General features: G+C 44.0%; 1 protein-coding gene across 2 annotated transcripts in view; it reads right to left on the bottom strand.

The window, feature by feature from the left end:
- LOC111147314 (glycoprotein nmb) overlaps nucleotides 1–3,047 on the bottom strand; it is a 22,850-nt gene extending 19,803 nt beyond the window's left edge. Inside the window, exon 1 of one of the 2 annotated variants that reach the window (XM_022503297.1) lies at nucleotides 2,862–3,047. In XM_022503297.1, the coding sequence (XP_022359005.1) occupies nucleotides 2,862–2,931 (70 nt within the window). In that variant the 5' untranslated portion in view covers nucleotides 2,932–3,047. The remainder of the gene's footprint in view (nucleotides 1–2,861) is intronic. The other variant, XM_022503299.1, reaches the window with a different exon arrangement.
- Between the last annotated feature and the right edge of the window lie 9,758 nt (nucleotides 3,048–12,805).

The following is a 12,805-nucleotide window of genomic DNA, read 5'->3' as shown; positions in this document are numbered from 1 at the left end:
GGTAGGAAGTGAGGGTAGGAAGTGAGGGTAGGAAGTGAGGGTAGGAAGTGAGGGTAGGAAGTGTAGGTTTATCAATCAATTTTTATAACTGGATATTCATTCGAATTGAGTCATGGGGTGGTAGAATATTCAATTTGGAAAAAACAGTTCAAATCACTTCATTTTACAGATGAAGAAATTCAGGCCTAGAGAAGTGACAGAATTCACTCGGGGTCACTTTTAATGGAGTGGAAATGAAGATTCACATCTTTGGATTCCCAGGACTAATTTTTTTCCACTGTTCTGAAGAGTCTTCCTCTTCCACAGATCCTGAGAGAAAGTGAGTGGTTCCAGGAACAATCAAAACCGGGTTTCTCCTCTGATTATAGATGTCAGAAGTCAAGGAAAAATATCAACTTAAAAGAGGGACAAGGAATAGATACATGGATCCAGGGAACAGAATGGAGAATGTGGAAATAGACCCACACAAATATGCCTTACTGATTTTTGACAGAGATGCAAGAACACCCCAATGGAATTTCAAAAGATAGCCTTTTCAATAAATGGTGCCATTGGAAAATAGAAAGCATAGGAGAAATTTTCAGGCTCTAGGCTAGGCAAGAGTTCTTTGACCTGACACCAAAGACACGATCCATAAAAGGAAAAAATGATAAATTAGACCTCATTAAGACGAAAAACATTTGTTCTGTGAAATAGCATGTGAAGAAGATGAAAAGGCAAATTACAAACTGGGACAGAATATTTGCAAACCACATTTCCAGTAAAGGACTGCTATCTAGAATATATAAAGAATTTTCAAAACTCATTAAAAAAATCCAATTAAAAAATGGATAAAAGACCTGAATAAACATTACTCTGAAGTGGATACACAGATGGCAAAGACATGAGATGATGTCCAGTTTCATTAACCAGTGGAGAAATGCACATTAAAACCACAGTGGGGTATCACTTTACACCTATCAGAATGACTAAAAAATAAAAATAAAAAAACAGTGATATATCAAAAGTAGGCAAAAATGTGTGAAGACATTGGATTGCTCGTACACTGCTGGTGGGAACAAAACACAGTACAGCCACCCTGGAAAACAGTTTGGCAGTCTCCTGAAAAACTAAACATGCAACCAAAACATTGTACTCTTAAGGTTTTGTCCCAAAATGCATTTGTCCCAAAGAAATGAAAACTTATGGTCACCCAAAAACCTACACACGGATGTTCGTAGCAACTTTATTCATAGTAGTGCAAACTGGAACAATCCAGATGTCTCAAAATGGGTGAATGTTTAAACAAACCGTGGCATATACATACTGTGGAATCTACCCAGCAATAAAGAACTATTCATACAAGCAACACTTCAATAAATTATGTTGCATAAAAAAAGCCAATGCCCCTAAATTACATATTGTAATGATTCTATGGATAACATTCCTGAAGTAACAAAATTATAAAATTATAAAAACGGGAGAATGGATCAGTGGTTGCCAGGGCAGGGGGTGTGGTGGGAAGGGGAAATTGGTTTGGCTACAAAGGGTTTGAGGGATCCTTGTCATGATGGAACGGTTTAGTATTCTGACTGTAACAGTGTCAATATCCTGGCTATGATATTGTACAGTAATTGTTTAAGAGGTTACCATTGGGAGAAACTGGGTAAGGTATACAGGGGAATCGCTTTGCATTTTTTCTTAAGCTGCATGTGAATCTACAATGACCTCAAAAAGCTAAGTTAAAAAAAACAGAACAAAAGACACCCAAGAGTAAGCAGGTTTTAAAAGAAAAAAGGTGTGGGGGAGGGGGAGTTAGATGTGAAGGAAAATGGAGTCACAGCCCTCACCGATGTGGCTTTTCTCTCTCCATTCTAGAATCTCACCCCAGCAAAGGGGTGGTGGCCAGGTTGCTTGTGAACTGCTCCGTCAACACCGGCAGGCCTGCTCTCCCTCTGACCACGCCCCTTCATGCTCTCTCAAATAAGTAAATAAATTAAAATTAAAAAAAGAGTTGGACGCTTAACCCACTAAACCACCCAGGTGACCCACAAGAGGAGCTTCTGAAACAAGGAGGCTCCAACCTGACCTCCCCAAGGGTCTGCTTTCATCAGTCTGGGCATCGGTTATTAGAAAGCCCCCAACCTCAAAGGTGAGCCTAGAACAGAGCCCTTGGGTCCTTGGCTCTTCTCTCAGTAACCTCACCCGAGTGGCAGCAAGCTCCTGGAGGTCTGTGAAAAAGGTCCCAACAGGACTAGGCACAGCTTCCGGGCGGGGATGATCTGTGAACTTGGTTCTAGATTCAGGGCCCTGTTTCATTTGAGCCCTCTACACTACTGGATAGAAACTAGACGAAGTTTAGTGGGTGTGGGTGGCACTGCTTTGTTTCAGGCCAGAAACTGTTCCTCACACCAGCACCCTCTCCTTGTCTGGTGAGAGACAAGGTGGCAATTGCAATGGGCGGTGGGGGGGAAGCCCCCCAGAGGGGCACCTGGGTGGCTCAGTGGATTAAGCCTCTGCTCAGGTCATGATCTCAGGGTCCTGGGATCGAGCCCTACATCGGGCTCTCTGTTCAGCGGGGAGCCTGCTTCCCCCTCTCTCAGCCTGCTGCTCTGCCTACTTGTGATCTGTCAAATATACACAATCTTAAACCCCCCCCCCCCTCAGAGAGAGGGGCCGGCATGGTTGTTGCTTTCCCAGAGCGTGAAGCCAAGAACGAGCGGGAGGCATTCTGCTGTAGGGTCAATGTTCCCAAAGGTTTCGAGCACAGAAGCTTCCGGAGAACCTTCATGAAGCCCACCTTCTGGCGTGGACAGCGATACCTCAGACAACCCATCACTTCCGCTGACAGAGAACGGGTTAAAACGCACTCGTGTACTCACGTCTGGCAGCATCAAGCGGCAATCTTGCAGCCAGAAGCAGAAACCCCAGGAAACAGCGGAGACATGCCATGCTGAATTCTCAAAGACCCAGGCAATCAAGGTTTAACTTTTAACTCCCCGTGCTCCATCCGCTAAGAACGGCAGCGGCTCCTCTGGCCTCTCCCTGCCCTGCTCCTTGTTTTAATTAAATACAGGGTGCCTCGGGGCAGATCATGTGATGGTATTAAGCAGTCTTGCCTGATCTGGTCTCCCAAGTTCAAGCTCTTAAAAACTCATGTGCTTCTGACTCACTCACTCTTAACCTCTGTTTTCTCTTTTTACCAGTACACTGTGTTATGATTCCACATTTCCAGTTAGAGGGATTTCCTTTCCTATGGACTCATTTTCATATCCTTCACCAAAGAATATTTCGAACTCCAACCTCCTCGATTCAACTTGCTGCAGTTCCTTTACTGATCCATGCACCCCGCTCATTTAGAGGGCCAGCTCTTCCCAGCGCTAACTAAGGCTCGTACGTTCCCTTCTCTCCAGAGGAGACACAACTGGGGCTGGGGGGCCGTGGTGGAGTTACAGCTTCAATCACTTGAAATTGGGGGTTACAGATGAGTAATAGCATATGTGGTGCCAGAGGGTGCTTGAAACACATGCCCAGGAGTCCAGTTGCTAAGAAATGTCCTTATAGGCCCACTTAGGACACCCAAGCAGTTCCATAGAGCTTCTGGAACGACCTGCCTGATTTCTGATCACTGCTCTGCAAGTATTTCTGTGTTGTACCTCCCAGGGCCGATTGCCTAAAACATAGTGCGTGTTTATTTCATGTCACAGAAAGCAGGCATTAGAAGAAAAACCAAGCTTGCCTAGAACAAATCATTTCTGGTTATACAATGTGCAGAAAACGTGGCAACATGAACACTGAACAACCTGGGATCTTTCTGTAAGTCCCAGCCACACAACCATCTTCAGTATACATGGGGGGGCGGGGGAGGCAGGTTGGAGGCATTAATTTAGGTTTCGGTGGTGCTAACAAGGCACAGGAAGAAAGTCTGTGAAACTGCCGTCGGCCAAGCAGGTGTGGGCAGCTCCCTGCCCAGGGCCACGTGCAGCTCTTTAAAGCTCCTCTTACACACTTTGAAGCACGTATGAAGAGAACAAACAGCACAGAAATAAAACTATTTTCAACTATGGATGAATAAATGAACAATGGAAGTATTTATTTTTTGTAATGTGAATAATTTATCGTTGTGTTTTTTTAACATGTTTTTTTTAAACATTTATTTATTTGACAGAGAGCACAAGTAGACAGAGTGTCAGGCAGAGATAGGGAGGAAGCAGGCTCCCCACTGAGCAGGGAGCCTGATGCGGGACTTAATCCCAGGACCCCGGAGATCATGAGATCAAGACCCAAGCCAAATGCAGACAGACGCTTGACCCACTAAGCCACCCAGGTGCCCTGGGAGTTACCACTTTTAACTGTAGAAATTTCCCAGTTCAAACTGGTGTTTTTAAGCAAAAATATAAAAATTCAGGTCCTCTTTTCCCCAAATCTTAGAAACAACTGTTGGATTGCCACCATAACAAATTGCAGAAAGTTGGAAACTTAAAACAGATCTATTACCTTACCTTCTGGAAGTCAAAATTCAGGAATGCGTCTCACTGGACCCAAATCAAAGCTGCAGTAGGGAAGGTCTAGAAGAATCTGTTTTCTTACGTTTTCAGGCTTCCAGAGACCCCTCCGTATTTCCTGGCTGGCTGGTAACTTGCGTCCATCATTAAAGCCAGCAAGAGCTGTCTAGTCTTTTCTCCCAGGAAATGATTCTGACCCGGATTCTCCTTCCTTTCTCTCTCACTTATAAAGAAGTTTAGGATTACACTGAGTTCACCTGGATTATCCAGCTTAATTGCCTTGTCTTAAAGTCAGTTGATTAGCAACCTTATTCCAGCTGCAATCTTAATCCTACCGCCCCCCACCCCCTTGCCATAGAACCTATTCACAAATTCCAGGGATTAGGATGTAAACATCTTTAGGGGCCGAGATTCTGCTTTATCACAGTTATACAGCAGATGACTTAACAAAAATTCTGTTTATGAAGAAGCGTTGGTGATGAGAGCAGTCATGGGAAATACCTCTCAAAGATTACGAGACTTGTTGAAACAAAGGCTTTGATATTTGGCGGACCAGAAAGGCAAGAAGAAACTAAAGATAAAGGAATCAGTTCAGAGAGAGAGAAAGCCCATGTGACTGCCTCGTCCTAATGTGGGGTTTTTAACATGTTACATAATCAGAGTCACGGTTTTCAGATTGAAGCATTAACAAAGGACTCCGGAGACTTCTGTTTGTGTCTGCTTCTTTAGTCTCTCCTGTCTGGGTGCTCTCCACATGAAAAAGTAATTAAACTCCCTTGTTTCCAGGTTTATTAAGTTTTTAAATTATTCTTCCACCAAAATATTTTACCTAGCCTTTCAAGGAAGGAAGAGAAAATGAATCACCAAGGTCAATCTTTTCTGATCACTTCTGAAATCACAAAGTATCAGTGGCTGTTGTATTTTTTAGCCTGATTTTCTACCTGAAGAAATTGGATACTAGATTTTGTCAAAGGGGTTTTCTTCTTCTTCTTCTTCTTTTTTTTTTTTTTTTAAAAGATTTTATTTATTTGACAGACAGAGATCACAAGTAGGCAGAGAGGCAGCAGAGAGAGAGAGAGAGGAGGAAGCAGGCTCCCCGCGGAGCAGAGAGCCCCATGCGGGGCTCGATCCCAGGACCCTGGGATCATGACCTGAGCCGAAGGCAGAGGCTTAACCCACTGAGCCACCCAGGTACCCCATAAAGGGGTTTTCTTTTTGAGTGCTGGCTGCAAACATTCATTTTTTTTTAGAGAGGGAGAGGGGGGATAGAGGAGCAGAGGGAGAGGGAGAGAGAGAATCTCAAGCAGGCTCCATGCCCAGCGCAGAGCCTGATTCAGGGCTTGATCTCATGACCCCGAAATCATGACCTGAGCTGAAATCAAGAGTCAGACTGAGACACCCAGGTACCCCATGCAAATAATTTGTGACATGACTCTTCTTATGGAGTTATTGGCTCCGTTTGAAATTAAAAAGAGCAGTAGGTGTAGAAACATATGGGTTACCACACTATCGAAGTCCTAGTTTCTCTTTTTGGTGTGACAGGAACATAAGACATGAAAGTTTGTTGTGAGCGCAGAAGCAAAGATAAGTATGCCCCTTTGGTGCCCACAGAATAGTGGGACAAAGAAGGGAGAAACAGTATGGGTTTATGAAGAACGAAAGGAAGGAAGAGCCAAAATAGAATTCTGAATGGAAACCTGGCTTTCAATTTTATGATAATTAGGGATTATCTAGAAATGGTTCACAATACTGGAGTAAGTGCATTCTGCTTATTCATTGGAGGTCAATTGTAAGCCCAGAAAGAAGAAGCTAGAACAGAAATCAAAAGGAATTTTGACTGTAGAAGAAAGGCCACGAAGCCAAAGATAGAACAGCATTTTGTATCTTCCCTAAATTCAGTTTCTTCTCAAAGAAAATTTTAAACACCTCAGATAGAATTTAATTCAACAAACAAGGGTGGCTGTCCACTATTCTAGGGTGACAATGACATGAATGACAATCTGTGACAAATGAATAATAGCATGAGATGCTATTTGAAATTTTTTATTCTGGAAACTTTTAAACATCCACAAAAATAGAATGACACCTCCATGTATAGAATAGAAATCGACCATGTATTGAATAGAAATCAATCAAAAATAGAACCAACCAAAAAAAATTAAAAAAAAAAACTTGAAAAAAAATATATTATATGTTTATAAAAAAAAATTTTAAAAAAACTTGAAAAAAAAATAGAATCAACCTCCATGTACCCATCACTTGCTTCAATGATCATCAATATCTGACGAAGCTTGTTTCATTCATCCTCCTCCCCACACCGTTATCTGCTGGATTATTTTCGAACCAATCTTAACTATCATCGATGCATGGCATTTAACCTAAATTACGTAGACAGAGCTAAAGGGGTCCAGAGACGAGAAGAGATGAGGAGAAGCCTCTTGAGAAAGTATGAGCTGACTTAGTCTTAACTGCTGAGTTAAGCTGGATGAGCCCAGCATGGGGACGGCACATTCCAAGGAGGAAGGAATAATATGAATAGAGAAAATATTAAAATTTAAAAAAAAAAAAGGAAAGAAAGACGTTCTGGTGCCTGCTACAGTGTGGCGCTTCCTCGAAAGCATTCTGCGAAGTCAAAGAAAGCGGACACAGAGGGTCACGTGTTGCGTAATACATCATTTATACTAAATGTCCCAAAGAAGCACCTCCAGAGAAAGAGCAGACTGCTGGTTGCCAGGGGCTGCTGGCAGGAGAGAATGGGGGGAAAACTGCTCAGTGGGTACGGGGTTTGACTGGGGCATGATGAAAATGGCAGGGAACCAGACAGAGGCTGTGGTGGCACAACATCGTGAATGTATTAAGTGCCTCTCAGTTGTTTACTTTAAAATGGTTGGTGAGGGCGCCTGGGTGGCTCAGTGGGTTAAAGCCTCTGCTCAGGTCATGATCTCAGGGTCCTGGGATCGAGCCCCGCATCAGGCTCTCTGCTCAGCAAGGAGCCTGTTTCCCTTCCACTCTCTGCCTGCCTCTCTGCCTACTTGTGATCTATCTGTCAAATAAATAAATAAAATCTTTAAAAAAAATAAAATGGTTGGTGGTATGTTATGTCAATTTCACCTTGATTTAAAAATTTTTAGTGATTAACTCCTCAGTGGCCTCTACCAGGTGTACCAGGGATAGATACAAAGAAGAATAGGGAACCTGGCTTTCTGGGGCTTACAGTCCCGTCAGAGGCAGCAGTCCAGGGAGGATGCTTGGGTATGTGCCAAGAGGAGGAATTCTTTAGGGTTCGTATGGCAAGGTCTGTTCTGTTCCACCTGGGTAGCGCAATTCCATACAAATATTATGTGAACCACATATGTAATTTAAAATTTCCTACTAGACGCATTTAAAAAGTAAGGAGAAACTGTCGAAATTATTTTAATACTATGCACTGTTTAACTCAATAGACCTAAAACATCATTTCAGCATGTAATCAATGTATAGCATTATTTTTTTAACAGCTTTTATTTTTATTTATTTGACAGGGAGAAAGGACGAGCAGGGGGAGGGGCAGAGGGAGAGGGAGAAGCAGACTCCCCGCTGCGCTGCGCAGGGAGCCCAACACAGGACTGGATCCCAGGCCCCCAAATCATAACCTGAGTAGAACGCAGACGCCAAACTAACTGAGCCACCGGGCGCCCCAATGTATTACACTATTAACAAGATCTTTTACCTTCTTTTTTCCCTGCAGTCTTTGAAATCCAGTGTTCACACTTACAACACGCGTGTCGCCAAGGCCAGCACATTGTGGAGCTCACTGGCCCCCACAGGGGTGGCTTATGTAAAGGACGGCACCGCGGGGGAGGGACAGGAGAAGCTTCTCCACGGGGTGTGGCAGGGCCCGGGGCTTGTGCGGCTCCAGGCAGAGCAAGTTGTGGGGGGCGACGGCCCCAGGGGAGCAGAGGCTGGAGTAGTGCTCGGTCAACTGGCTGTGAGGGTGACACGCAGCCAGGGGGGCGGGTCCAGCCCGATTTTGATGGAAATTGAGTGTTGTAGTGAGTATATTTTAATGTACATGTGGTATTTTTTTTTCCTGACTGACTTTCCAGGAGAGGAGATAAAGAAGATTTCAAGCTGTCATTACAAATAATTGATTTAATGACTATTCCCCGCCCCCAACACCCCGACTATCCGACTCCCCGTCTCCAGCTTTCTTTTCAAAGTCGAAATAAATCTTGCAAACCTTGGTTGTAAAACTTGTTCATCTCAACTTAATCATCAGTGTCTTGCTCAAGATAATGTTTCAGTGTTAACCAAGAGCGGAATCTCTCAAGGCAAGGGATTGCAGGAGTGTAAGGTACCCATCAACTTTTTTTAAACTTTAATTTCATTTCAAAATAATTGCAAACACATGGAGTAACAAGAAGAGTACAACTCCCATATACTCCTTACCCAGATTTACCAGTCTTAACATTCTGCCACATGTGTGTGCAAACTTACGTATACTTGTGTGTATAGGCATCTGCATATGCATTTCTTCGTGTTACTATTTTTTGTGTGTGAAACAAATTGTAGACATTATGCTCCTTTATCCTTCTTCTCTTCGGCTGGTATTTCCTGAAATCAAGGGCAGTCTGTTAACAATAAGTATAGTGCAATTACCAAAATCAGGAAATCTAACATGAACATAATATATACTATCTAATTCCTAGTTCATTTTCAAATCTTTCCTGTTATTCCAATAACATCCTTTAGAGCAATTCCTCCCCCTACCACCCTCCCCCATTCCAGATCCAATCCAAGATCATGCCCTGTATTTAGCTGTCACATCTCTTTAGTCTCACTTAATCTGGAACATTCCCTCAGACCTTTTTATCTTTCACATCATTAATACTTGGGAAGACTATTGGCCAATTTTTTTATGGAGCAGCCTTCCCTTTGGAGTTGTCCTATGCTTCCTCGTGCTTATGTTCAAGTTATGCATTTTTGAGGAGGAATACCACATAAGTGATAGCACTCCCTTTCCTGCGCATCTCACCTTCTGGTAACTGTTGATCACTTTTGAGTTCTTGAAACTGGAGAGGATATGATTTATCCAGAAATACATCCACTTTCTTAGCACAGGGCAAGGCATGGGGCAGGCTCTGGACCATTGCTGATTGAGGTTTGGAGACCTTGTCAGGAAGAGAGACCAGTCCAACTGTCACATGAAATTTATAAACAAAAGCTTGTTCTGATTTTAGCATATATGAGAAAATGCTGAACATGTTTAGAATGTGATGTCACTGAAAGTACAAAAATGTAAGGAGACATAGCTCACACACACAAGAACCCTCTCTTTCTTGTTAGAGCAGATCAGTTTTTTTTTTTTTAAGATTTTATTTATTTATTTGACAGAGATCACAAGCAGGCGGAGAGGCAGACAGAGAGGGAGGGGGAAGCAAGCTCCCTGCTGAGCAGAGAGCCTGATGCGGAGCTTGATCCCAGGACCCTGAGACCATGACCTGAGCCGAAGGCAGAGGCCCAACCCACCCAGCCACCCAGGTGGCCCAAGTTTCCCAGCTTGCCCTCCTTACCTTCAGCCTTTTCTTAGTTCACTGGGTTTGGATGGTAACACCCTTGTGCGTCTACTTACCGTTCATTCATTCATTCATTCAGCCTGAGGGGGTGCAGTGGGTAGAGGGAGATGGAGAGAGAATCTTAAGGAGGCTCCATGCCTAGCACAGAGCCCACCGGGGGGCTCAATCTCAGGACCCTGAGATGATGACCAGAGCCGAAACCAAGAGTCAGACACCCAACTGACTGAGCCACCCAGGCGCCCACCCCTTTCTTTTATTAATCCTGTGAATTGTAAAGCTTTTTTAGCTTTGTTGCTAGATGGTGTATATTCATTCATTCTTTATAAAATGAAAGAGGGGTTTTTGCTCAATACCTCTAAATATGGAAATGCAAAAGTAACACAGCTCAGTGCAGATGGTCCAGCTGTACGAAATAAAGCAGGATGATGTTCCAGAGCCTAAGACCTCTGAGCAGAATCAGATTCAAGGCCTAGCACGACCACAGTCTCACCCTCGCTTCTTCTGGGATCCATGGATCCCCCGGAGCATTACAGTAGCCAATGTTTTAAACATTTAAACATGTTTTGTTGTTCTTTTGACTAATTCCTCACTACCTTCTGACATTAAGAGACATCTACTAAGTCAGGACTAGGCACCGGACTGGTCAAGGCAGCCGCCTTGGTGAAACGAAGTGTTTTATTTGCTGTGTTTAAGTGTGTAATTTCTCATCACACCCCATTCCCTCCAGGTTTCTGTGGGGTGGACTGTGTGGGTGGACCTCCTTACTCCTTACAGATCTAAGGCCGGTGGGGTTGTCAGCATAGGACAGGGAGAGGGTGTGGGGACAGACCCCGCCAAAGTCACAGACTGAACAGAAGCTGGGGGACAGTGATATGGAGTCAGCAGAGCAGCCAAATATTTTCAAAAGTGTGTAAAACCCATGAGATCAGAACTCTCTCTCCATGGAGTTGGCATTTCAGGGTTTCTATCTTTCTTTATTCTTTAAAGACCAATTCTGTTTTATATTTTTTGAAGATTTTATTTTTTTATTTGACAAAGATTGAGACAGCACAAGCAAGAGGAGCGGCAGGCAGAGGGAGAGGGAGAAGCAGGCTCCCCAGCCATCAAGGAGCCCGATGCGGGCTGATCCCAGGCTTAATCGACTGAACCACCCAGGTGCCCCAGGGTTCCTAGCTTTAAAAAGTTGTATTACTTTCCTTGTCAGTCCTTGTTGGACGGTGCCCTCACTTGCCCATCTGCAGAATGGAGCACAAACAGAACGTGTAGTTCAGGAGTCCGGAGAATCCCAGGAGCCCTCTGTCGGGGCATGCTCCTGGCACCCCAGATCACAGGCTGGGCCCTAGCTCCTGCCTCCTCCAAGCCTGTGTGTTCACGCTTAGGTCTTTCTTTAACGCACACCGCCGCGAACTTTGGCTACAAGTCATTACTTAACACTTGCACGTTGTGGTTCTGTTTGATGGCTGTTTCACCATTGCAGACGATGAATCCAGTGATCCTGATGAGCCAGCCATTAGGAATATGAGGGTTTTGAGTCCAGGAAGTCTGCGGGACACTATTGAACCCACGAGTATGAAGCGGCAGAAGGGTCCTGACTGGGGAACATTGCATTTGAAGAGAAAAGGCCAGCAGAGGGGTGGTTGGGTGGCACAGTCTGTTGGGCATCTGACTCTTGGTTTTGGCTTGGGTCCTATCTCAGGGTTGTGAGAGCCAGCTTTGTGTCCACTGCCCACCCGCCCTGGTGGTATGCTCTCTCTCCCTCTCAAATAAATAAATCTCAAAAAAAGAAAAGAAAAGAGAAAAAAGAAAAAAGGAAAGAAAAAAAGAAGTAAAGAAAAGGAGAGAAAAGAACAGAACAGAACAAGCAGAGCTTGTAAAAGCTACTCAGCTGACTTGGGCCCTTCTGTGGTTTGAAAACCATCTGAAACTATTTGGGAAAGTTATGCTATTTTAAAACAAGTTATAGTCTCAGGAAAGATTGGAATTAAGCTACTGCTTGGTTCTGCTCACAAGAAATTATTCACATTTCTGGGTTGCCTTGCCAAGGTAAAAAAAATCAGCGTCCCCATGAGCCTTGGGGCAGACGCTATTTATTGCCTACCCTAAAGCCATTCTCTGATTCCTCCTTCCCTGATGCTGTCTGAGTTCTGGGGTGATCTCTAGTTCTCCAAGACCAGGGTGTCTAGCCCTGTCTAGCCCTAGCTTCTGCCTCAGACCATGAGGGGACGTCTGCTGGGGAGCCTCAGGGACTATTTTCTTCTCCTGTAAGTGGAGGGCATCCTAGGTTGAGTTCTTTGTTTACAGACACAGAAATTTATATTTTGCCTATTGTTCAAGTGTCACAGAATATTCTTTTTTTCCTCAATCATTTAAAGATATAAAAACCTTTCTTAGCAGACTGTACTGAAGACAGGCTGGATTTGGCCCATGGGCCGTAGATTATTGACCCCTGTGCTGTGCAAAGGGGGTACCTACAAAAGAGAAAGATTTTTGATTTACAGGAAGGGAAAACTAAAAGTAGGGAAAAGACCGGCTTTAAAAGTTTGTTGTTCTTCCGGTTTTGTCCCGACACAAAAGAAAACCTCTGGGCAGTTGTGAAGGGCTAAGCGATAGGAGAGGACTGAGTAGAAGAAATGTTCAAGGACTTTTATGTTCTTGAGCCGTTGAAGAAGGTCTCCCAAGGGCCCCTGCCACTGAGATATTTACCCACACCTTCTTTTACTAATCCCATTCTTTCAGCTTTTGGATTTTGGTCTTTAATAGCGAGCG

The sequence above is a fragment of the Enhydra lutris genome, unplaced genomic scaffold (genome assembly GCF_002288905.1).
Source record: "Enhydra lutris kenyoni isolate GAN:26980312 unplaced genomic scaffold, ASM228890v2 scaffoldscaffold16, whole genome shotgun sequence".
Taxonomy (NCBI): domain Eukaryota; kingdom Metazoa; phylum Chordata; class Mammalia; order Carnivora; family Mustelidae; genus Enhydra; species Enhydra lutris.
The sequence above is the reverse complement of the archived record's forward strand: the minus strand, read 5'-3'. Positions and strand labels throughout refer to the sequence as shown.